Source organism: Numenius arquata, chromosome 7 (genome assembly GCF_964106895.1).
Source record: "Numenius arquata chromosome 7, bNumArq3.hap1.1, whole genome shotgun sequence".
Classification (NCBI taxonomy): domain Eukaryota; kingdom Metazoa; phylum Chordata; class Aves; order Charadriiformes; family Scolopacidae; genus Numenius; species Numenius arquata.
In genome coordinates this window covers 42,800,522-42,822,446 of record NC_133582.1, presented here as the reverse complement: position 1 = coordinate 42,822,446, position 21,925 = coordinate 42,800,522, and the positions used below count along the sequence as shown (strand labels likewise).

The following is a 21,925-nucleotide window of genomic DNA, read 5'->3' as shown; positions in this document are numbered from 1 at the left end:
TTTCTTACTGATTCAAATAGAGATTGTCAAAAATCCATGAACAATAGATGCATACAAGTATAAATGCTGCAATGCACAATGTTGAGTGCTTATCTGTGAATAAATTGAATACTATTAAGCCATTGCCAGTCTGAAAATTAAATATGGAATGCCTGCATATTTTGCAAAAGACTAACCAATTTAAAAAACATTGCTCAAAAGCTATTATTTTCAGAATGCTCATTAATCAAATAGTTTGGGAGCTGGACAGCTTGTATCTCTGGCTAAGACCACATTGTAGACATTTCTGCTTGGCAAAGCTTGGCCATTTATTTTCCTTTGTACTTGATTTTTGAGCATGCTGCCCAGTTTCCATGTCTAAATCCAGGTTGTGTGGATATGGTGACAAATACTGTTTTTTCCCTTGGTCTGTTACACATCCTTGCGTTGTTTTTTTTTGGTTTTGGTTTTTTTTTTTTTTTGTCAGGTTTGCATATATTTTTGCCCTCAAGCTCCTGCAAAGTGCAGGAATCGCAAAGACCACAGCACTCTTCAAGTCCCTTACCTTTCCAGCAAACCAGCCAGTGCAGGTTAGGGTCATAAAGATGCTGTACTCTCTCTGTAACTACAGTGAGGTTCTCTCCAGCGACTCTTTCCAGCATTAGCAGTGAATGAAGCTTTGATTAAAAATGTAGAATTAACCAGGACTGTCTTAAAACAAACTGCAAGTTGTTTCATACCTATTCAGGTGTCAGCCTGCAAGTCTTCTTTAGGAAAAAACACTTCATTATTGACAATACACCTGTCAAGGGGCTGACACAATTCTGACTTTCTTTTCATTTTAACAGTAAGTTTTGTGCTGCTGTGTGGTTCTTCAGCTCCTTCGAGTTCTGCCTGCTAAGAAATTGGCGTGTGTGGTTCAACTTTCTTTCCTCCTCTTCACTGTGACCTTTTGCAGCAGTGTTTAAGTCCACATTATCTGCCACCTCTTCACTTTACATCACACTTTTCAGATACTTCTTCTTGTTACAAAAAAAAGAGAAGTGATGGGTTGGAGACACTTCCGTGGAATAACCAGCAATGTTCTGCAAGTTTCATGCGTTAGAAGCTCAAGTGGGGAATATTGCTCTCAGAGGTTTACTTAAATCAAAGAGCAGGGTGATGTATTTGTCAGGGCGTGGGGAAAAAAGATCATATTGCCGAATACTGGATGAAAGATCCCTAGACTGATGAGGAATGTTATATATGGCATGTCTTGCTTCCTTCACTCCCACAGATTCCTTATGCCACTAAGAAACTGCTGTTTTTCTGCTAACAGCTGAAGTGTTTCATTTGGAGCTGAAATGAGGGAAAATAAAGTCAGCATAACATAGTGGTACACTCTTGAAATGGAAAATCTGTAGAAAGCATATATAAAAACACGTTTTTAAAGGGGTTCACCCTGAAGAGATTCATGAAGAGCCTGCAGAGGTGGGTACTCCCATTGTTGTGAAGTGCTAATGTAAAATGGGGGGTGTATTTTCCATGGGGAATAATAGTTGGCATAGCAAACGTTGCTTTTCTTGTAGAATGTAGAAGGATGTGAGGACACTGGAATCTCACTAAACGGACAGGTGGATACTGCCCTCCAACACCCATCCCAGGCTACTAGCAGGAGCTCAAGTCAGTCTGAAACCAAGGCACTGGTTTGATGTAACACCACAAACACCACATGGGACACCTTTCTCCCATGTGGTCTAGTGCACCAAGGAAACCTTGGCAAAAAGATGTAAAGCTTATGGGCAGTCTGAAAGCAGCAGCCTTCAGCTGGTCCTAAATAACAATGGATACTTGGTACCATTGATTCATGCTGAATACTGAGTTACAGGATTCATTTTTCTACAGTTTGGGGTCGAGCATGACGTAAGTTAGACCTGAATCTACTGGATCCACTTACTTTGCCTACTGTTTTCATCAGACTGCTTACCTGTGGCCTTCCCTCACTGTGTTATTGCCATGCATATGTTGGTCAGCTTTCTTTTAGACTTTGAAAGAAGTTACGTTATTTTAGCTGTGTGGAGGCTCTCATGGTTACTTAGAAACCCTTGGCAGTGGGAGTCATTTCTTCCAGAGCTCTAGCAATTTGTTGTCTACAGAAGAAATAAAAGGGCAACTGCTAGTGTGCAGAGACCAACGTGCTATGAGCAGGTTAGATCATCTCATCAGGACTGAATACTTGAAAGCAGACACTCTAAATTAAAATGAAAAGCTGTTTTATCCATGTGATGGGGCCAGAACTTAGAAGTTCTTGTAATGATTTAACCTAAATTTGAAGATGTGAATTATGACAGGTATGACACTACTATTCTTTAATAAAACAAAACGTGTGTGTTACTTGTAATACCTTTGACTGAAAGCATCAAAAGAACATTTGAATAGCATGAGATCTGCAGTAATGTCTATAGCGTTACCATATTCTTGCAGTAGTAGATAAGAAGTTAGAGGAGACAACTTGGGAGCACTTTTGTCTACAGTCTTTGTTACTTTTAATTATATCAATTTTTTCACTGCTCATGCATCTTGGCTTTGTTCCACATCAAACACTAATCATTCAGCCTGGAGAAGAGAAGGCTCCGGGGAGACCTCATAGCAGCCTTCCAATATCTGAAGGGAGCCTACAGGAGAGCCGGAGAGGGACTCTTTGTCAGGAAGTGTAGTGACAGGATGAGGGGTAACGGTTTTAAATTGGAAGAGGGAAGATTTAGATTAGATACCAGAAAGAAATTCTTTACTGTGAGGGTGGTGAGGCACTGGAACAGGTTGCCCAGAGAAGCTGTGGATGCCCCATCCCTGGAAGTGTTTAAGGCCAGGCTGGATGGGGCTTTGAGCAACCTGTTCTAGTAGGAAGTGTCCTTGCCCATGGCAGGGGGCTTGGAACTAGATGATCTTTAAGGTCCCTTCCAACTCTAACCATTTATGATTCTATTAATCTATGATTGTTGGATTTAGTTAACTTTATGATACCAGTGTAGACCAAATTACTGAAGGATTTTCAGGTTTATTGGCCTTGACTTATTAATGCATCATGATGAGGCTGACTCTTCACTCTCTTAAAGGGTGTATCTTTCAATTTAGAAGTGCAGCCAAAGCCAAGCAGGGACTTGAAAGTGTTGATACAGATTATTTTATGAAGACTTGTATGGACCGTGTAGAGTATCACAGGGAGGGACTGAACAATAGCACAGATGACAGTTAATTCCTAACTGAATTCCAGTTGGATGTGCCCATGATAGACACCAAGCTAATTATTTGTCCCCATCTGTTGCACAGAAGGGCTAGTTCTCCTGCAATGTGGTTCTTCTCTTCTTCAAAGTTTTATTTGGTAAGCTGATACGTAATTTTATGTTTGTCATTTTCTGTCACAGTTTTCCATAGTGTAGATGAAAGATGTTTTTCTGGCCCTCACTTGCGTCTCTGTTTACTTTGGGACTTCTTTTGTTTACTCACATATATATAATCCACAAGCAAGTACCCCCATCTTCTTAAGTTTACATTTACTTTTCCTGAACTTCTCAAAATCTGAAGGTCTGATACATCCATTTTCTTGCTTTGAGGTTAGTAACATACGTAGCAGCTCATGCTATTGAGCAAGACCATTTATCCATGCATGAGCCACTAAACTCAAATCAAGTGTCTGACTTTCTTAAGAGTACTTGTCAGGAAATTATCCAAACACCAGTTCTGCCAAAGCAGAAGATCAATTGGTGTTGGTGATTGTAGGAATATCTGGTTACAAAGTCCCCCTGAAATCACTTTCTGGCAAGACGTGTTTTTCAGCTGACATCTGAGATATGTACTCACATTCAGGTGAAGAGGCTGTTGTGCTTGGGACTAACAAAATGGGTACGTTGCCGATATGCTCATGTGACCTGAGGCATCAATGCCACCAGCTGGTTATTTTGGCTGAGAAAGAAGCAGTCTTGTGCTGTGGATTTTCCTCTACTGCCATCACCAGCAAACCAGTGAAAATACTTCGGCCAGCACAGTAACATCTTCCTTCAAGCAGTCCTTAGATAAGTACGGCTCTCTGCAGCTGAAGAAATTGCATGTTTTCTGCCATGCAATGATGGTCACCTCACAGATGACTGAACAACCAGCCCTTGGCACACCACCAGGCTGGTATTTTTGTTTTGGATAATCACAATAGTACATGGCATTGTCAATGATGGCTAGTACTGGACTTGAAAGAGCAATCTGGTTGTGATGTATAGTCCAAGTCATCCAGTCAATGCTGCTATACAGCCACAGGTAGAGACGCACATATTGGTGGCAACGGGATGGACATTTGAGGAGTACCTACTGTGTTTCAGTAATGCGTTTGATGGTAGAGGCTGCTCAGTATGTTAATTTTCCAAAACACTCCCCCTTATATAGCAGAGATGGTTGTCAGCTGCTGCCGTTGGAACAGATACACGACAGACACAGATGTTCTGTGTGCATTTACCACATTAAAATCTGTATCAAAGTTCTGGAAGCCGTCTCTGACTTTGGAAAGGATTAACACTGGTGTCACTTTTCAGGAGCAGAGCACTGCAAAAGACCTTGTCAACCACAGCTTTTTTATAACAGTGCTTTTTAGTTTAGAAGGCAATGTTGTTAAGACTTACCTTAGACTGCAAGACATATCAAATTTGCTTTACAACACTACTGTTATTCTCATGCAGGTATCAAACCAACAAGCTATAAGGAACACACTGGTACCCTTTGCATCTGCTGATTCATACTTTACAATGCTGAGTTGACACACAATCCCTCTCTGCACAGGACTATTTTCACCTGGCCAGTGTTCACCTCCCTACTGCAGCCACAGCTAAGAGACACAACCCAGAGCAGGGGACATGGGGATACTGGATGAAGCCTGCATGATCAGGAGTCCAAAATTGTTCTTTCCAAGATAGTATCTGAGTTGCAGAATCCTCAACTAGTTTTTGCCCACACTAACTCTGCATGTGCAATGCAAGATTTGAACTTCTGCCTATTTCTTCTTAGGCTTTTCTCTGTTGGATGAGAAAAGCTCCTTCTTTTACTCTGCTGTCTTCACTCCAGCTTTACCAGACTGCATATGTACGCTCACAATTGCACCACCACTGTGGATCACTCTCATTTTGGATTATTTATAAATACCACTTCTCTCTAGCATTGATACATGCTACTATATTTCTCTTCCTGATACTGAAGATGTCCACCGTCACACAGAAATTTGCCACAGAGCAAAACTCTTCTAAGGTCTTTATTTTCAGGAAGATGTTCAATCTCTTCAACGTAAAGCATGGACACAAGGCCACTCGCTGAACCACGTCTTCCAAAATGGATTCTGTCAAACCAGAGCCTGCAAAGCTTCAAAATATGCTTGGCAAGTGTAGTTCAAAAAATCAGTTCTCTTACTAGACTACCATCCACTAACAAACCTTTGCTAATACCATGAAATATTTTGTGTGTAACAGAACTATTTTAAGTCTAACTTTGATTTCTGGTTTCAGTGAGGTATCACTGGGTGAGAAGCCAGATGAAAGAAAACAAGCAGTAGGAGTTGCTACCCCAAACCCCCGCCCTGCACTGAACCATTTCTCCCCTACTTTGTGCCTCATAAACCAAGGAAATTAGAAGATGTTACTTATACACCTACTTTGTATTCTGGGGGTATCCTTGCTCCAAATCCAAAGGCTGGGAACATTTTGTCACTGGAAAAGAATAAAAAAAATAAAGAGGAGTTCCCACATTTTGTTGTGGGAATGCATTTTGTTACAATAAACATTTATTCTGAAAGCATTCATCAAAACTGCAAAGCAGCACAACAGTCCAGAAATGGCTTTTAGGTCAAGAGTGTTGCATGGCAGACTGGAAGGGTATCAGATTAGAGAAGGAGGGGTGTGTGCTGACCAGACTGGGGAGTAATATGGTAGATTTTTCAGGTGAACCTAGTATTTTTGGGACGTTAAAATCATTTGGAGAATACCGAGGCATCAAGGTATCTTGCACTTCTCCCACAAATGCAATTACAGTTATTACCCACTCTTTTGCACTACCTAGCTGCAGCATGAGGATAAGGTGTCTTAACAGCCTGTAACAACATTTATGTCATATAAATACAGCTGTGCTCCCCCAGCTCAGGAAATAGGTGTAGTGAAGAGATGACTCTATAATTCAAAGTGTTTACAAATTTGGGTTCTTACAATTGTCCAGGTGCAAAAGAGACTTCCTAAAATATTCAAAAGGGGCAATTTCACACTCGCAAGCCTGCAGGTTCTGTAAAGCTTTCCACCTGCATCTTTAGTACTTCCACTAAAACACGAGATTATTTTAATTAGGCATAGGTTGACTGATAACCTAGCAAATGCTGTGGCATGGTCAGTTTGCTTTCACTTTAGTAAGGTTGTTCTACCCCAGTTAGATCTGTAGAGACAAAAAAATCCTGATTCAGAGGACCTGGAAACTTCAAGGCTGTTAATACCCTTTCAGAAACGCAATAATGTCTCACACAGCCCACGTGCTGTCAAGCTGCCTCTTCCCAGATGGCAAAGTGGAAAACAACAAGCTGTAAGGAATGTCTCGTCCCTGAGTCAGCAAAGCACTTGATCACACGCTTGAGGTTAACAATTCACCCAAACATATGCTTAACTCTGAACACATCCTGAAGCCCCGCTGAAGTCACTGAACTGTACTTCAGTGCTCTGATGAATCAAACCCCTCATAGGTTTGTCCCATTCTGCTTAGAGGGTTTCAGCGCCCATGGAAAAGTTGAGTTCTTGCTACCATTATTGGCACTTTCAAAGATTCCCAAGAGGGGCCAGCAGCTTCAATTTTCTTTGTGTAGTTCAAGACATTGCCACTCCAAGTATCAAGTGAATAATTTGCTTCCTAGACATACTCAAGAAAGATAATAGCGCCCATTAAAGCGGCTGGGCTATTCTGTCTGGCATAGGCTGTGAAAGACACCATGGTATTTCTGATACAAGCTAAAGAAAAATGGAAGGGTTTACAAAAAAGCAGAAGTCCCCCCTGAAGTTAGAGTTGCCACCACGAGACAGAGCTATTCACCAGCTCATTGGGAAACTGTGATGATTGTCATCTGATGGCTTAGCTCTCACAACTGTTGTTCTGCTACGAAATGTAGGTGCTGCATAAATCTTGGGAGCACAGTTCTGTGTACCGTACGGTACATCATGTGACAATAGATCTTGGAAAGGAAGACTAACATCATTTGCATGGTAATGAAACATTTTTTCCAAGAGATATCAGAAATGAAGTAGCTGCTGACATTTGATGCTAACCACCTGCTGATAGCCTTCTCTTTGATTAAACACTCCTGGAAGCGGGGAAGCCCATATAAATAGATGCAGAGAATTCAGGCGCACACTTAGAGGGCTAGAAATAAGAAGTTATTAGAAAAGAATCTGAGGAGAGAAAAAAATCTTGTTTTACATCAATGATTAAGCATGGTTGGATTAGAAGATTAAACCCTGTGGAGCTGCAAGTTAATTGATTTTGGGCAAGAGCAAACAAAGACTAAAAAAGAATTTTACTTAGGTAGAACGTAAGTATCTAAGTTCAATAAAGCAATCCAAAAAATCTGATGTTGGCAGCAATTACCCAACCTGGAAGATGCCTAAACGCATACAGTGCCTGTATTTGTTCTGCAATGTTTCTCGAGTGTAAACAAGTGCAGGCACTCTTGTATCTGCAGTTCCATCTTCTGCTCTGAAGTAATTCAGAGACAGCACTAAGTGATACCTCCAGCAGCCTGGAGTCCCTTTCTGGTGGCGAGACTCCCACATTCCCAGTCACAGGGTGGCACAGCCTCCACTGTTATTCTGCACTCAGAATACCTTACCATCACAGTCAGGACACCTGCCTTTATGTCTGAATGTCCTTTTTGAGCAAGTGCTAGTTACTGCTATCATTGCGTAGTGAAAGAGTAAAGCTTGATCATGTATGCTCTCAAGATGGGATTCCATGTGGCTGCTTTTTAGAGGGAAGTGCATGAACACTGGAGAGGAGGGGTCTACTCATGTGCTTAATACTTTCTCTTGCCTCACTCAGAATAGCCCCACACTCTCCTTAGGAAGCTCCTAATTTTACAGAATTTAGGTACATGCCTCTGGTTTCTGATTCAAGCTGCTGGGACCAAGGAATTAACTTTCATGTGCTCCCAGAGCTTGATCTTTAAGGTAAGAAGGGAACCTTTTTATTATCACTCATGACATCCCTTGCATAAAAAAGACAATCATGTTATTCCTTGACCACGCTACAAAATTTGTGGCTGACAGCTTTCAACATAAAATAAAATTTTAATATAAGCAATACTTTTCCTCCTACCACAGAAAACAAGGTGTTTAGCTAATATAAAGGTCTTGCTCTTTAGTAAGTATGTAGTTTAACGGCTTAGTGATATTTTACATAGTAACTCTCTCTAGTTTTCACATACACCCCTCACTTTGTCATATGAGAAAAAACCCAGCAGCTGAGCTTGCTGCCCTCATTCTGTTTCTCCTGTACTACTGAGACACAGCAGGGAAAAATGACCCAGAAGGGCAGCCAAGGATTCTCTCGCTTCCAGGACAAGCCCTTATGGTATAGAGGTGTGACAGAGCTGCTCTACCAGACCCAGGGCTATGACAGCAGCTTGCAGCAGAAAGCAGAGCAGCTTCTCAGCTTCTGGAAGATATGTCAAGGGTTAGGCCATCCAGGGACTGAAACTACAGTCAGAAAATTAAAAGAAGGTTTCCTCCTGCCTCAAGGGTGAATTGCATGCACCAGAGACTCCAGCCCTGTTTCCTAACCTGGCATTTCAGTAGGAAAGGGACCTGCTCTAATGACTTTTCTCCCTTTGTAATTTAAACTCATTCAAAAGAAGAAAATTGTGAACCAGTTTTCCTTTGTGTTGCTTGCTCAGGCATTTGGGCTTCACTTGCACCAGCAAATAGGCCTGGGACCCTGGCTGAAGCACTGGGATGTGACTGTAGCTGGTGGTCTGTTCGTACCCTCCCTGGCATAATGCTGGCCCCTGCCAGCCAGCAGCCCCCAGAGACTTCCCAGGGACAGTGCTGGGGACAGCTGTGCTTGAGACTGCTCCCAAATTGCAGTTTGGGTATCACCAGTTTGTGCCGGGAGGAAGAAAGCTGAGATACAAGGACATAGGCAGTGTCATGTCCTTGGCCTCGGGCCACATCAGGATCTTTGACTTGTTTTGTTTAAACCTAGCCAGAGAGCCCTTGGTACTGGCAAGAAAAATGCCTGCACTCTCCTGCTGGAGACAGCAGGGACAGGGGAGAAACACTGAAGTGGAAAAACAAGCTGGTTCTATAAAACCTGACTTTTACAAAATCAAGTATGGAAAAGAGGATCGTCGCTTGGTAGAATCTTTACAAAATTACTCTGGCATGTCTACTTTACATTATATATTATATTTTAGTTTACATAGGTTCCCTTGAAAATTAAAACTTGGCATAATTTTCAAAAAGCTGAAGTACTTGAAATCAAAAGATCAAAAAAGCAAAAGCATCGGACATTGACTTTTATACTTGGTTATACAAGGTCCATGCAAGCATAGATGTACATGCTGCTTCTGGTACTTTTTGCAGTCAAATAGGCATATATTACTGAAAGGTACCAAAGACTGAGCAGATCTAGGTTACACTGTAAAGGTAAAATCAGGGAGAGGGTTCAGGTTAAGTTCATATTGGTCAATGTAAATTAATGCACATAGAAAGGAATTGTCAGGACTCCAGGATCGCAGTCCTCTAAACAGGAATACAACCTAGGGAAAAGTCCCTCAGCTATAATATAACACACATCAGAAAATAAATTCTCAAAATAGCCCATATTATCCTTTTGGAACATTGCTCAGTTTTAGTCACCCATCCTTCAAGCTATCTAGTGGAAACAGAGGAAGCGCAATGACAAATCAATACGTTAATAGGGGCAGAGAGGAGAGAGCTTTCAGTGAGCTGTACTGCACAGGCAGGAGAAGAGTTGAATAGAGGAAATAGTAAGGTTTTGTAAATTAGTAAGTGATACAGATAATGATACCTTTTTCTGTTTCACTAGAAAGCCTAGTGTTACTGGAAGGTAAGAAATATGTTTAAAATAAAGATAAGGAGACAAAATAGAGGACGTTTTAAAATCTTGTCCCATTAACCACTGGTGCCCTCTGACATGTAGTATCATTGAAAACTTGAGTTCAGCTTTATTCTGAGAAGGATTTGCTATTCCTAGGAGGAGAAAGATAAAACTCTTCCATTGGGTGAAAATAATTACTCAGACATTAGAAAGTCTTTTGCAACTTCCTCTGAAGCTGCTGGCATAGACAATGCAGGAGATAGAGCTAGATATTCACCAGTGTGGCAATACCTATATTCAGAAAGGAAAACAAGAGCTGCCAGGACTATGTTCTCTGAGAATTAGTTGCTTTTCAATATCTAAATTGGGAATCTAACTTTGTAATTGTATGGAGTAAATGCAGGGGGAAAAAAGGCCTAAGTCATTCTATATGCCATTTATTCATTCAGAAAGATGAAATTCTAGCTAGCCACTTACACAGGGACTCATTTTGGGACTCATTTTAATGGTGCTCATAAAAGCCCTTTAGCATGTAGCTATAGATGTGCTTACCTGAAGTCAATGCAGCAATTTGTATGGATGCTACTGAACTGACCTTGGAGAGCTGCAGCATGAAAACCTGCTCACTTTATGCTGGAGCAACATAGTGCAGCGGTACTAATGACGCAGTGAATTGGGGGGAAAGAAACTCTAATGAGTCATTTTTGGTTTCAAAAGACCAAGAATCTTAAATTTACAGCTCTCTGAAATTCTTGTAAGGAATATAACTGACTAGAATCCCTGGATAATAAGCTGTCACTTGTAGTTTTGGTTTTGGGTCAGATCAGAATTACCAGGGAGTTATTTTTAAAGTACTATGCTGGGACATACCAAAATCAATTACCGTGCCTTTCATTTTCAATTCCAATCTTAAAAGAATAAACCATTAATCTGCTCTACATACTTTTCCCATGATAAAATCAGATATTTTTCCTTTGTTAGAGGGAAGTTTTGAATTGCAAAAATAAAATGGAGTGTCTGGTACACATGTAATTGAAAAAAGCGTGAATGTGGCGGGGGGAGAAGGAAAGGGAGGGGGCAAGGGGAGAGGAAGAGGGAAAGGAGAGAGGGGAAAGGGGAAAGGAAAAGAAAAAGGAGAAAACAACAAATGCTACAAACAAAATAGAGTCATCTCTAATCTCAATTAAAATTGTAATCTTTCATGTTCAGGGAGTGAACTGGAAGAATATGAGCTGAATTAAGTGCTTCTTTTCCAAAGCATATGAATGAATCATGTTCCTGACTGTATTATTTAGTACTTATCTGAGAAGGGCTTGATGCCAGTAAATTCTGAATCATAACAGCTTACAGGAATTAGCAGCAGTTCCAAAGAAAATACAGAAATCATTTGAAATATTTAAACATTTTCAGTTCCTGCTTTGCAAGCACAGCTAGGTAAATAAAGGACATGATCTGTATGATAGAAAAGGGCTAAATCAAACCATTTAAGTGGAAGGGACCAGAGCCCATCTACTTCACCCTTTGCAGTCTTGCACAGCCCCCTGTGCTCCTCCAGGATGGGCTAGGCTGTGGTCCAGTTGTCAGCCTGCCCCAGCCAGAGTCAGAAAGACCACAAGAGTTCAGCATCAGTAGTGTTTTCTCCCCCTAATCTGTATTCTTCTCTGGGGGACTGCTATGCTGTCACCACATATTCACCGTGCGGTTGTGCCTGGTTCAATACAACCACATCTCTGGTTTTGGCCAGGTTACTGCCTGTTTAATCAAACCTGCACTGTACCTAACAAGGCTTGACATCTAGTCCATAATGCACAGTGATTTTTAATGGAGTAGCAGGAATGAACTGATTATCATACATCTTGGTTACAAAAGAGAGCTGGGAGCACGCAAATCAATGGTAAATCACTGCAACAGCTACATTGCTTGGTCTGTCGCAGACAGAGATGCTACACAATCATGTGCAAAAACCTGACATTAAAATTCATTCGCTATCTTTAATCACAGCTCTTAGCCACCTGAAGGGAGCTGGAATCTGCTGAATACTGAGAAATAGATACTGTCATGTAATTGGGTTTCAAGAATACAAGGGAATGCCTGTCTCACCTGCAAGGGAAATAATTAATGAAGCAGGGGAATACAAATTCCCTGAAGCTAACCACTGAAAAGCATCAATTCATGAAATAACTAACAAAGATGAATCCAGGTACAATGGATTTAAACTTCCCCTTGTTAACATTTAAAGAATTGCAAAAGAAGCTCTGCAGGGTAAAATATCAAGTGAACTCAGAAATCCCTAGACTAGCGAAAGGTAAATACCCACAGAAAAAAAAAAAGGTATCAGAGCTTGGGGGAGGAGTAGGTTAAGCAAAATGAAATGGCAGTGAGATATATCACTTGCTAGAAGGATAGCCTAATGAAATGGCATACTCAGGAAGGTGAGATAAAATGTCAAGCTTCCCTGCAAGATGACAAATAAATTGCAATGACCTGATTTATACTTACATGAATGACCCAATTCAGTAAAATGTACCTTGAAAAGGAAATGGCACTTTATAACTGGGAATAAACGAGGGAAGGAGATGCTGCAAGAGGCCACAGTGAGTTATATTTAACTTCTTAAATCCAGGCAGTTTCCAGACAGTCCTATGTATTTTAAGGGGTTGCACATATGTCCCTGTACCTTCCAAAACCTAAACTCTATGGTGAATTGGCATATCTGTGGGATCATATATGGAAAACTGTACCATCACTGAAAAGGTCATACTCACACGGACTGTAATCTCAGATGTTTAAAACCTGACATGACTTGAAGCCTGCAGGCAGCAGGCCGAATTCCATCCTGTTATATGCAGATTGTGAAGAACCCCAGACTGAACAGTGGTGGGGCCCAGCCCTTTTGAAACACAAGCGGGGCTTTCAAGTTTTGGGGTATACTGAACTAAGCAATCACAAGAACAAAACCTTTGCTATGTATGCACATAATTTTGTCCTTTTTTTACAAATTACAGTGGAAAGGTTGGTCAGAGACCTTCCTCTACAAGAATTTTCTGTCAGAAAATAGATATCTATCTATAAGGGGTGTGCTGGGAAGAGGGGAATACAGGACTGTGTTGGCATATATATGCGGGGAGGTGCTGGGAGAGGAATTTCTCATCAAATGCTCTCAGGATACAAATGAGCTTTCTAGGATGAGCAGGATAAAACTGTTATAGAGATTATATTGTGATTTAATGTGACCAAATGAGCTGTTGATGTAATTTTACCAAAATCAAAATGACATTAAGTCAAAATGAAAAACTCTATCAAAACAAGTTAGAGCAAAATTATAAGTGAAATACACTGATGACTAAACATTCAGCTAGGCATCACTGAATGTGCAGGAGGAAATGGGCTACTACCCTCTGTTCATCTGCTGATTTGGAATCTCTGATCAAGGTTAATTTCACAATAATTTGGAGGGGATAGTAAGATAGCTAGTGGAACCTAATTCACAAGAATTGCCTAGCTTAAACTGAGAGAATTTGACCCACAAACATCCTGTTAAGGTCAACTCAGGCAAAACGTGTCCACTTCCTGTAAAGGAGGAAATTTGCAGGAGAAGATTTAGAACATGGTGTTCATTTATGGACGGACAGATTTCCAAATGGGAATAATTTCCTTCTCAGCTATATGCTAATATAATGGAGTAGATGACTTGGATAGTTATATCCTTAACAATGCAAGGAGGAATTTCATGCTTCTGAACTTGCGGAAATGGTTGCATTCACTACAGATATACCATATCAGTGTCAGATAGCATCACTGAATATGGCAAGACAAATTGTTATCTCCTTTATTTATGCTTATTTACTTATTAATACTTATTTATTTACACAGATATCTAGCCTCCACAGCAGTAGGTGATACGCAATTTCAAATAAAGTTTGTAGGGTTTTATACTTCAAGTCATTCTCTTCAGAAAGAAATACTGACAGAGAAATCCCAATGGTACCAGTCTGCATAGTCCCAGAGAAATGTCATCTGCTGCACAGAACAAAGCTCTTCCTCAGAGATTTCAGGCTGAATTGAAAACCGGTAAAGACTGCATAGAAAAGCCCTGCAGAAGATGCAGATTTTGATGTATCTACCAGCTGACAGAAAGCAGCAGAGGTCTCTGAAAAGCTCGTGGAGGAAGCAGTTGTTTTGCTAAGAAACTTGGAAGGGACTGCTCGTGACTGCTCTGCTGACATAGGAACCGAGTTCCTGGAAGAAGAGGCAGGGTAAAGAGGACACAAAGATGAAAACCTGATAAGGGAAAGGGCAGAGCTGTAACAATTGACAGTATTTGCCCAGATAAAGGGCCTGCAGATATATACTTACATATATGCACACATATACATGTATGTATGTATGTACACATGCAAAAGAAACTGTTATGAAGTCACCTTCCCAACACACTTGCTGTACTAAATGAATTCTGCTGTACTGATTCTTGGGACAAAAAGCGGTGATTGTAGAAACCCCTGTGAGGCAGCAGTCTGCAAATACAGATCCTGCAAAGGCAAGATTATGTAATTGTGCCAGTCTAGGTCCTCAACAATTAAATCCAAGGATTTTCAATCCAGTTTGGTGATGAAAAGTATTAGCAATTCCTTTTTCCCAGTGCAGTTCTAGTCCTGGGTTATCCAAACACTTCAGAACATGTTTACCCACACCTGAGCTTATTGATAAACATAAGCTACAAGTTTTTCTGTACAGGTCACTGTTTTTCTATTTTTCCTCTGTTGTATGTCTATGCAAATTTGGTCCTATTAAAGCACTAAATAAAAAGATTCATGTCTCTTCCCCAATGGTTTTTAAACTTGTTTAGATATGCAAATCAGCTTTTTTGCTTAACAGCCTCTAGAAAGGTTGTTTCTGTAATTAAAGTGATAAAGAGAGATGCTTAATAATTAAGCATATTTTTATTTATTGATCTGCATGGGTAGATTAAATTTTAACATCTGTAGCTCTACATAGGGATATCATGAAATATTTAATGTCAAATATAGCGCCTGTTATTCTAGGCATCATTCTTTCACCCCAGTTTTAACAAACTACTATTATACTACTATCTCAACCAAAAAAAGTTACTGCTTTTCTCCTTGTGTCTGGCAAAATTACCTCAAGGTATTTAGCTCAGATCCCTCCAGCCACAGTAATTCTCTGAGTCTTCATCCACAAATCCAGACATAGCCTCAGGATGAATGACCTGTTAAGTAATTCTTGGGGATGTTGCTCTGTTTCACAAAGCAGATTGCAAGGTGTAAACTCTGGGATCTCTTTTCCACTTAAAGCCTCAATCCAAACCACATCATCTAAGTACCTACTGATCTTTGTATTTGGGACCAATCACACTGATTTATATATCACTTCCATAACATGTACTGCATTATACATACCTTGTCCTCTTCCTCCTCCCTAACCGCCCTCTGCTGGGTACCTTAGGAAATGTGTTTCTGGGACATACACCTTTCATCAGACTTAGTTTGACTGTTCTTAAGTTTTTTCCTTCCTTAGATCTACACTGAAAAGGATATGCTGGACTGGGAACCCTGGTCTTTTTATTTTCTCCTTTCATTTTTTCCCTTCTTAATTCTCAAGTGCACTTTATTGCATAATGGTTTTCAATCAGAGTGAATGCACACTAAAATGCTGAAGAAGAAACCATAAAGAGGAATTTTTGCATCTAGTCAGCTACTGCTGCAATTCATTGATTGCAGAAGCTAATGTTGAAATTCTGACTTCAGAACTTTCGTACCTTTTGTGGAATGTAGCCCAGTTTTTAAATTTTCACTCAAGTATTTTACAGAGCTCTACACATAAATAATTTCTGGACCTTGCAGGAATAATGTACTCTTTGCTCATTAGTGGCCTTTGGGGAGATTGCTAGACAAGAGTGTTTTACACAAGCAGGTTATTTGTTAACATATGATCTCAGTGTGAATGTCGGTTTTAAGGAGCTACTTGAGTATTTAAAGTTAAGGAAGCTATTTGCCTAAATGAAAAAGGACATTACTGTCAGGAAACAGATACAATTTATCTTCTGTGTGTTTCAATGACTCTTGGAAATAAAAAAAAAAATCTGCAGTATCTTTAAGAGTGAATAAACAGAGATAGAGATTTAAAATAATTAGGAACTAGTTTTTGAAATAGATTTTCAATACAAATAAAAGGAAGAGCAATTTTATGACATCATTTTACAAAACTATGTGGTGAAACACATGGAATCATGAGTTGAGTGCGTAGATCAGAACAGGGATGGCCCATCAAGAACAGGAAGTTCTACAAATATACAATGCAACAAATGCTTAAAACTATTAAACAAAATACATCTACCCTTTGTCTTTTTCAAGGTATGAGTATTGATTTGACTACACAAAATCTTATTCTCGCACATATTCGTGAGCCCTTTTAATTAATCCAGGGAAAAACTCTGGATGTATGCACAAATATAAAACTGTGTGTAAAAATTAATCATAAAGATCATCCAAGTATATGGGAGGCACTGAACATTTGGGTGTGGGGCGAACAATTAACAATCAAGTTCAGATTCAGTAAAACTCTTAACTCCATCTTAGTGTCATCTATATTTTGCATAATACTTCAGTGTTTGCTTGAGTCAGACTAAATTCAATGGGATTAGATAGTAAGCTCTAGTGTCCTGCTGAATCAGAATAGAGGTTTTAATGCAAAGATAAATATTTAATGTAATATAACGAGATTCTTAATAAGCAGAAGAGAAAGGAAACCTACTAACTGCAGAAATCAGATTTCAAACTGAGAAGCAGATTTGGAAGTCCTGTCATGGGCTTCAGCCACAATATCATCATCAAAACCTGTAATAACTTAAGATCATTTAGGAATTATTTCAGCCTTTACCATTGTGTGCATGTAACAGAATTTATACTTACAAACAAGCTATTTACGGTCCCACTCCAGCCCTTTCTCCTTTGCTAGAGACAACAACCATTGCAGAATGAAAGATGAGCTACACTCATGGCTAGTTGGTTGTGTTCCAGCACTGGTAAAACAAATCATTAAGATCAAAGGACCAGCCATTTTAATAAACCGTGTGAACTGTTGTTATTGTGACTTATGGCTTTTTTCTGCAGAGAGGGAAGCTATAAAACAGCATAAAAGAGCAATCATTTTTTTTACTGCATGGGCAAGTGTTAACCATACAGACACCTGCCATCTATCCTTCGAAAATAACATTCTCTTGGAGGGTTCTCCACAAGGCTCCGAAACAAAAGGGTGGCCAAAACCACTGTTTGGAGTTGGTGAAGGTTAGCAAGTCCTAAGCCAGCCGTAGAGCATAGACAGCTATGTAAATTTTGCTAATTCATTGTTCAAAACACCTAGAGGGAATATATGCACGTTTAGTAGTCATCAACTGAATTTTCAGGATCCTGGCTAGGCTGCTACTGCTGGTTGTCAGAAACTGCTTGATTTGATTTCTGATCCAGAGAACTCAATTCTTAAATTACTGAGGTAAAGAATAAATATGGAATGATACAGAAGCAGGTCCTTTTAATAATAAACACTTCAGTGCCTAATGATTTTTCACCATTTTCATCTGTTTCTCTACGCTACAAAAAGGTGGAATAGACTTGCACAATTTCAAGGTAAAATTAGAGCAGTGATATAATTCTTAATATAAAAGAAAGCTTATGAAAATGTTTAAATGGAAATATATATTTCTCACTTATTGCTTCATGATATCATATTTAAACAATCGTGACTCGTGTATCTTAAAATAAATTCTTCTCCACGAAACTATCTGCTTATTTTACCAAATATTTTAAACAATAAGTTCTTAATGTGTTTTCCCCTTTCCAGTATTTCTAACCACATTTTAAAACCTAATTCCTTAAAACTAATGAATGTTTCCCCTTCCTTTATGATCTATTGCTGCTGTTACTTACCTGCTGATTATATCACATACAAACTTTATCTTCTCTCTTATGACAAATGTTGTTATAGCCTGAAACAATTCCACCCTATAGATAAAGTATTAAGTCTTTTGTGCAGGTGAACAGCTCTTCCATTGCCCTTACCATTATCAGATTGGCCTATTCCTACAGGACTGCAGCATTTCTACAATCAGGATAATAACCAAAGTCTATTTCTCATTCTCTGAATATTGCTGATGAAAGAATGAATCTTATTCTTTCATGCTTCACTACGCAGAACGGTGCTATACATTTAACCATTTCAGGAATCTCTGAACCATACAGATAAATGGGCTTTTGGATGAGCAGGGATTATTCCACTGTATCAAGGGATGCAAGGCAGCACTTAATTTGGAGCATTTATTACTTAGGGATACATTATATTAGGCTGATATGTACAGAAAACTAAATTGTGAGAAGATTTGGCTTGATTGACAGAACTAACTAGAGCATATAAAAGAAAATTCTGGATTTTGAGTGTAGTCTCTATATATTAATTGCCAATCCAATTCCTCTCAAATTACAAATACATTTGAATGTTTCTAATTACAGAAGTATTTTAAGTAATAGCCATAGGCTTTTTTTTTTTTTTTCAAATATAAAAAAGCAGTCTTTTGGTATATAAGTGTAGCGAAAGTACTTAACATTCAAGAGCTGTGCTACTGGAATGCAAAAAGGATTGCAAACAACAGATTTCACTTTATTCCAACTATTCTTTCATTTGATGTAAATACATTAATCCTGAGACCCAAAGAAAATCATGCCATTTTCCTTGGTTTGGACTGAAATTAGCCAGTTCTGCCTATTTGCAATAATTGACGGGTACAAACTATAAAACTTCAGGTAAGAGCACTGCCATCTTTGTGGTCTCATATTTTAATCTTACTAAAGACATGTCCCTATACAAATTGTGACATTCTGGCTCTAAACAGCCCTTAGGTTCAGCAGGTCTCTCTCCTTTAACTTCTGGGTGATCTTAACCTGGAAACAAAAATCCTACTCCAGTATTTGAAGCCCAACTGGGCTCACTGGAGCAGTTACAGATCAATGCCACATTTCAGATTTCTCCTGAATTTGAAACTCTCTTTCATAAGTTGTATATACAGATTTGTTTCATAGGTCATATATGCTCATGCGTCTCAAGGCTGCAACTAAACACAAAAAAAACCTTCTATATAGAACCTGTAGACTATTTTGTGTGAAGATTTGCTCCTCATAATTTCTTTTCTTCTTTAGAGAAATTATAAGTTTTCATTTCCAGTTTGCTGGATTCAAAACGTGCAAGTATAAAGAAAAGGTCCTCGACATTTTGATGGGAAAGCACTGACCATGTTGAATCAAGTTGCCCATGGGAAGGTATTTATAGTGTCACAACTCGAGAGCATGTATAGGTCAAACACATGCCAGAAAGATGACATTTCCCTGGGAAAAGAAATTCTGGCTTTTGTTCAGCCGTAGTCTGTAGCTCATACAACTTTAGTTGTGCTGATTAGCATCAATAGGCTTTCTGTGCAGCACAATAGAACTGAATGATGCTGATGATTTCATTTAAAATATGACTGGCATTATTTTTTGTACTGATTGGAATATGCTATATTGAGAGAATAATCCTGATTTGGGATTAGTATCTCTGTACAGGAGACACTGTGCCACTTAACTATTTAATTTCCTTAAAAAAATATACTTTAAGTGATAAAATCAAAAAATCTGTGTGCATAAACCAGCCCTTTTTATTCCTTTCCCTATTTTGAAGTATATTAATCCTCTGAATTATTGCTAGTAATTATTAAATTACTCGATAATCACTGAGGAATTATCAGCTCACAGTAAAATATTAATTTTCTCAGACTTACTGACTAAGTTTGACCATCAAATTCTTACAGAAATTGTATCAGGGCAGTATTTTCCTCATTCTTCTTTGAGAATACATTTCATTACCATGCAAATGGAAGTGCCTCTGAGCAGGCTAATTTGTATATATATGTAACATGCAAACCACAGTATTAAATCACTCCACATCTTATATAGAAAGTATAACTCAAATTTGACTGGAAATACCATTGTTTTTTTGAGACCTGGTATTTACATATGGCAAAGAGGTGGGTGGATGTCTATCATGTGCAAAGATTAGAAAGAACAATAAGATGCTATGTCTCACCAACAAAGAAAGAACATTTAAAGGAAATGCACTTGGTAATTAGATTAATAATGGGCAATTAATTTGATAGAAGCAGGCCGCCTATGTGAAAGCAACAGAAGTACATAATGTAATCAAAGCATATTTGGCCCAATTACTTGCATTTTTTTATTTATTTAAGTGCATGCTGTGTGCACAAATTATCACTATCTTTTAATATTTATTTTAGAAGAGACTGCAATATTCAACAGGCCATATTCAACACTGAAAAAGACCACACATTTACTTCTAAAAATAGACACGGCCACTAAGCAGTTTAGGCAACTAAAAACTCAATTTCCAACACATTTCACGAACATTTTTCTGTAGGATGGGACAGAACTAGACTCCCAAGTGTGTAGAAAGGATGCTATTAGCATCTGCAAAACAGGCTTTAAGTTTAACATACATGAAAAATCCACTTAAACATATGATTTTGGCATGTGAATACAAACCCGAAACTTAACACACGTCAGCCAAACAGCCAAGAACCGGGCCTTTCATTACCATGAAGCTGATCTAAACCCACTATCACTCTCAAAAGCATACTAAGGTAGACTAATCTTTCTGATGTGCAGTCATTTCTCTTAAGTGACTAAACACGGAGCTACTGCAGCCGGCAGCAGGCAGTCATTGATTTCACACTGTGAAAACACTTTCTAATGACAACTCTGTTATCAAATGTGGTTATTTACCTGTCATAGTCTTGGCAAATCTCCCCAACAGCTACCAATGCTTTCAAGTACTCGTTGGGTTGATAGGGGTGGATGTAGTGCAGTGAGCAGCTGTTCCGAGGATCACCATTTGATGCAGTAAAATCTATAGCTACCTGGAAAAGAAGAAAAGTCAGTATGTTGCGGAGCAATTCTGGGCATAAGTATCCCCACATCAACCATGTATCTTTACCAGAAAGAGTCTTCTGCGGAGATTGCAGCCTTAAAGCAAAGGTCATTTCACAGCACACTTCAACAAATTTGAATTAGGATAGCATCGATAAATATGTCTAAAAAGAAATGACGGCTTTCAAAATAAGAGATAATAAAACTAAAATGGTGCAATTGGGAAAAAAAATGAACTGCATTATTATTCCATGTGGAAAATTATGTGTATGAATCAAATTAATTATCTCTAGGTTCTCATACTTAATTAAATTATTCCAGCTCAGGTGATGTTCAGGACACAAAAGCTGTGCAGCTCAAATGTCCCAAGAGACTTAAAAGTCCTACTAAAACTATAAATTAAAACTCCAGCTACGGACATTTCTTAGCTATTTTAAAACTTACTGTGGCTGTAGTAATAATAGTAGATACTGCCTGATTGGTATTATTTACTTTCAAAACATCTAAGCATTAAATAATTAACCCTCCAAATTTCACAGATGATAGCAAGCTTAAAGGTGAGCTGCAGGGTAAAAATCCTGCACAGATTTTTGTGTTGAAAAGGCTTAAGAGAAGATTATGGGAATCATTCAATGCGAAAGTAAATATTAATCAATCCTCTTAGAATTCCTTTTTCTCTTTTGAAATGCTCTTTATATTTCTCACCAAAGATATATTCTGGCATGCATCTTCCTGTGATATGACTGTCATGGACCAGAAAGCCCTCTTCTAAATTTGTGATGCTGCTTTCTAGGAATTCCTGCAAGGAGCATCAAGAAACCCAAAGGTTGTCACAGAGGGAACAAAGCCATTTACAAACTTCC

At 39.0% G+C, this 21,925-nt stretch overlaps 1 protein-coding gene across 1 annotated transcript in view; it reads right to left on the bottom strand.

Annotated features, from left to right (window-relative positions):
• CPNE4 (copine 4) overlaps positions 1–21,925 on the bottom strand; it is a 194,790-nt gene that overhangs the window by 17,855 nt on the left and 155,010 nt on the right. The window contains exons 10-11 of the mRNA XM_074150995.1: positions 20,919–21,052; positions 5,645–5,699 (exon numbers count right to left, since the gene is read on the bottom strand). Coding sequence (XP_074007096.1) covers positions 5,645–5,699; positions 20,919–21,052 — 189 coding nt within the window. The remainder of the gene's footprint in view (positions 1–5,644; positions 5,700–20,918; positions 21,053–21,925) is intronic.